Consider the following 4,335-nt stretch of genomic DNA (forward strand, 5'->3'; position numbering starts at 1 on the left):
AAAACGAAATGATGACTGAAGGCAAAATATAGCTTTTAAGAGGAAAAAAAAAGCCAGAATTCTGAAAGCGAATGTGTCAGTTTCTGTGTTTAATTTGCCTCAGGCTATTTAAATTATACGTTGTAAGCCTGCAGAATTTTGAACGTGTATGGTACAAAGATAATAGTGCTCTCATCATTAACATTAGTCATTAGCACTGACTCAGAGTCAGGTTAATCACAATTCAGACAAAAACCTTACCCTGGATCTTAGCAGAACTGGACAAAGAGTGCATTGGTAGCCACTGAAAAAGTGAATTTACTTTCAAGATCAGTATGCTCAGAGTCTTAGATGTTTATTAAAAATGAGATGTTCTTTCCTAGCAGCTATCATGGAAATATTACGAAAAAACTGCGTATGTAACATTAAGAGAAACTGAGCACCATGTTACCAAAGATTATTTAAACTTTTACATCTAATAAATGAATGTATGCTGAAATTGGTATTTTAAATATTTAATAAAACTGAGAGATGGCTTTCAGAAAGAGGATAAAATTTTTGTGTTTGTTTAACAATATAAATTTATCGCCAATATTACCTTAAAACTGTTCCATCTTCTGCAAGTTTCAGGAAGTTTCCTTCTTCAATGTCCAACACCAAGCCTTTACAACTACGAATAATTTTATTTTAAGGAAGAAACAAACAATTAATGCTTTCAGACGAATGCCTTGTTATAGATCAGAATAGTGAAATGCAGTTACAGAAGGTATACAATGATGCTACACAAAAGCAGCAAAATCACAACCCTTCAAATATTTCCATGTTTGAACAATGCTCTATATATGCAAATACATATTACTACAATGAGGACTGGATAGCATAGCAAATTCCTACTAAGTAAATTCAGTTCCATTGTTCAGTGAGTTCAGTGACTATTCATATAGATAAGGTTGAAGGATTAAGGTCCAAACATATACAACTAAGAAATGTGATATTTAAGCCACTTCTATTAAAGAAATATATTTTTTTCTTGGTGGCAACTCCCCTACTTATTATTACTAGACTGATAACACCAGTTATTAAGGGATAGAGGGGCAGAACATCATTCTAAGTGAGGCAACTGAATATCCAAGGAACGTGTGAAGCAGAAGCATTGCCATGCTAGGCAGTGCTAACAAGGTGAACAGTTGACAGCATAGGACAGACATCCAACAAGAGTTCCTAGCTCTCCTAGTAAATCTGTACCTTACAGATAATTGAATCTACGTTCACTTAGGTTGTTTGAAAAATTAATTGAGTTCAGTGGCTGGGACAACAATGAATAAACGAGACTGAAAAAGTAATGCCACCTTCATCCTCTGTTATAAGGTACCCAGAGGAAAGAAGATATGCCACGAAGGCAGCAAGCAGACCCCAGCCTTTCACAAATGACACCTGGGTGAGTAGCACCGACACGCTGGCTACCAGCACTGCGGGCTTGCAGGTCCACGTTAATGAACCCCCAGCTCCAATAAGGGACTGAGGCTGAGATATCTAGATCTTAACAGAGGATTTCATCCATCAGAGGCCTCAAAATATGAGAAATACAGACACATTGCTTGTCACATGAAAGTTGAAATCAATCTGATTGGAAACTGCCCAGTCAAATACTGAATTGTAGAAACAACTGATCAAAACCATTCTCACAATAACGCATGCGTTACTTAAAAAAACCCCAACACAACCTTGTCTTTCTCCTAAAAAATTTAGTGATTACCTGGCCTTCAAGCCCCCACCCCCCGGCCTAGATAATGACCTGTTAAAGTTGGAAGATCAGAGATTCACGTTCAAGCTCCTTCTCAGAGACCACTGAGCTCAAAGCAGCAACTTGCATTTCAGCCTTTTGCATCACAGCTTTGTGCCTGACGTGCCACCACCCAAGGGCTACCTCCTGGCACGTCAACTTTCCTTGGTTCCTCAGAAGGCTGTTGGGATTATTCTGCCTTACACAAACAAAAACACATCTGCCGAGATAAAAACCACTGAATTCTGATGGTTACTGGATTTAGCAGTTGAACTGAAGGTAGAAGACAAAGGAGATATATAAACTAAGAAAGTAAGTCAGACTAAAAGGCTCGTGTCTAGACAGCTAGAAGCACAGACAAAGCAAGCTTAGATGCTCAGTTCTCTCTTCAAAATAACACGTTAGAAGTATCTCATGACAAATACTTGTTCAAACAAGTATGTAAAACTGTAATTTTGGATTTATCTATTGGGCTTGACAATCATAACAACAAGTGCCTAATAACAGAAGCTGTTTTCCAAGCTTTGTAAAAGTTACAGCATAAAGGAAGTTATGAAGAAAGTTTCTATTATTTTCAACATACTCACCAGAAGTCTAAGCTGTCTGGAGCTAGAGTCAGCAAGTCTTTGTCATAACCCTTCTCCGCCACCAGATACTGGGCAAAACTATCATATATTAACTACAAATGAAAAAATAAATGCATTGATTATACTGATTAAGTGAGATCAAAGATACTGCTTCCCTGGAAAGTGGCAAGATGCTAGTGTTAGTGTCTCCCAAGCAAAATCAAACCAGGGACCTAGGGGCCCTATCCCACTGCCTCCACTACTGGGAAATAGTGCCTGAGGGTGTTTTTGCCATGGCTGGAAAACAGCTCAAGAAGTTCACACAACAGTTCCAGTGCAATGTGTCCAGCGTAACCAAGTTTACAGCATTCTACCTTACTGCCCCCGTGCTTCAAGACTGTTGGGAAACCAAGATGGTAAGTACCTAAGACTAGTCACTACCCTCTCCTCCGCAATCTTTTTTTGCTTTTAAATATTAAGTGTCACAGGTACCAAGATTCAACAAGCAGCTTCTGAATCAATAAACAACTACCCTTAGGGGACATTTTAAAAGTATCCAAAGGAACATATTTTGTAGGAAACAGGCAACTACTAAGTAAATTGTTACTATTTATAAGTTCAGAAAGAACACTGTTAAAGCCTGATACACCAGTCAGTGATTTATTAATGTAATGTGCTGGTAAAGTTGTACAAGAAGATCTACATAGATGCTGGCAGGTCCTTAAAGACCGTACCAAAAGAGTAATTGCTCCCTTTTTCTCATGATTCTTTCATTAAAGCTGTTCCATGGCCTTTTTTTCTTAATTACAAAAGCTGCTCTTGGAATGAGTATGAATAATGTCTGAGAAAGACTAATATGAAGGCCAACACTGAAAGAGTAAGAACTAAGTCCATCTTCAGCTGTGCCTGCCAGCATTTTTAAGTATTTTTTGCTTCCAATAGATACAGATGCATGCAACGGGCATGTGTCAGTCTGTCTCTGTGTGCTGTGAGAAGATGAAGAGTGAACTAAGTTTAGGAAATGTTTTTGTTTTTTTCCTCTATTTTGTTAACTGGTTGTGGTTTTGTTGTTTGTTTGTTTTTTTAAACTCTTCTAGTTATCAATTGTCTAATGTCTGCCTTCATCAGACAAAATCCTTCTCAGGAAGAATGTGCCTGTGCAAGATGCAACATGTGTGGCGTAACAGAAGGAACATGGAAGGTAAGCCTAGAGTTGTATAGTTTCCAGCAGGAACTTAAGAGCACAAGCGTTTTATAACTTGCCACTATTGAACCTCTTTTGTAAGAAAGATGCCTCTCTACAGAAAGTCACTCAGAGCTCAAGGAAGCAATTTTTCAACACAGGACGCACTGAACCATACCTATTTGTAAATGGGACACCTCATAAACATTTGTTTCTATACCAAATTCTGAAGTATCTTGCAATTAGCGTAGGAGTCCCGTGCAGTGCAAAATGCACTGTAGGTGAATGGAGGCAAATAAAAGGGGAAAAGGGGACACCATGAGCACCCACGACACAAGATAGCTCCGTGGCAAAGTCCTGGCATCAGCAAAGAAGGACGAGTCAATGCAAGATTGTCAGGGAGTTTAAAATGTGCCAGTCGGAAAAAAAAAAAAGCGTCAAGGGCGGGAAGGCACAGCACATGACAGTAGTTCCTCTCCGTAAGGGACAACAGGGCTAAGTCAGAGCTGCTGAGCGCCTTTAAGCTCGGCGTTTTATTTTAAGCACCAGAAAGTTTGCAAAGGTCGCCTGTCGAAAGTGCTGCAGTCTCCTAACTCTGTCTGCAGCATCTCTAGATTTGGCGGGGGGGGGGTGGCTCTACCTTTTTCTCAGCGCCGCTACAATTAGGGAAGCTCTCAAGAAGCACCGTTTTCAAGGAAGGAGACATGGCTGTCCCCTTTGCTCGGGCAGAGGCCTGCTGGGGAAGCGGCCGGCGAGAGGTGCGCTTGTGTTTCTCTTCTCCGTTTAGGTCTCTCCGTGGGTATCTGAGCCAGCAGGCTCGGGGC

At 40.1% G+C, this 4,335-nt stretch overlaps 1 protein-coding gene across 1 annotated transcript in view; it reads right to left on the minus strand.

Annotated features, from left to right (window-relative positions):
* Nucleotides 1-4,217, minus strand: part of NT5DC1 (5'-nucleotidase domain containing 1) — a 155,570-nt gene extending 151,353 nt beyond the window's left edge. Inside the window, exons 1-3 of the mRNA XM_009325696.1 lie at nt 4,152-4,217; nt 2,350-2,441; nt 578-649 (exon numbers count right to left, since the gene is read on the minus strand). Of these exons, the coding sequence (XP_009323971.1) occupies nt 578-649; nt 2,350-2,441; nt 4,152-4,217 (230 nt within the window). The remainder of the gene's footprint in view (nt 1-577; nt 650-2,349; nt 2,442-4,151) is intronic.
* Between the last annotated feature and the right edge of the window lie 118 nt (nt 4,218-4,335).

The sequence above is a fragment of the Pygoscelis adeliae genome, unplaced genomic scaffold (assembly GCF_000699105.1).
Source record: "Pygoscelis adeliae isolate BGI_AS28 unplaced genomic scaffold, ASM69910v1 Scaffold54, whole genome shotgun sequence".
NCBI lineage: Eukaryota > Metazoa > Chordata > Aves > Sphenisciformes > Spheniscidae > Pygoscelis > Pygoscelis adeliae.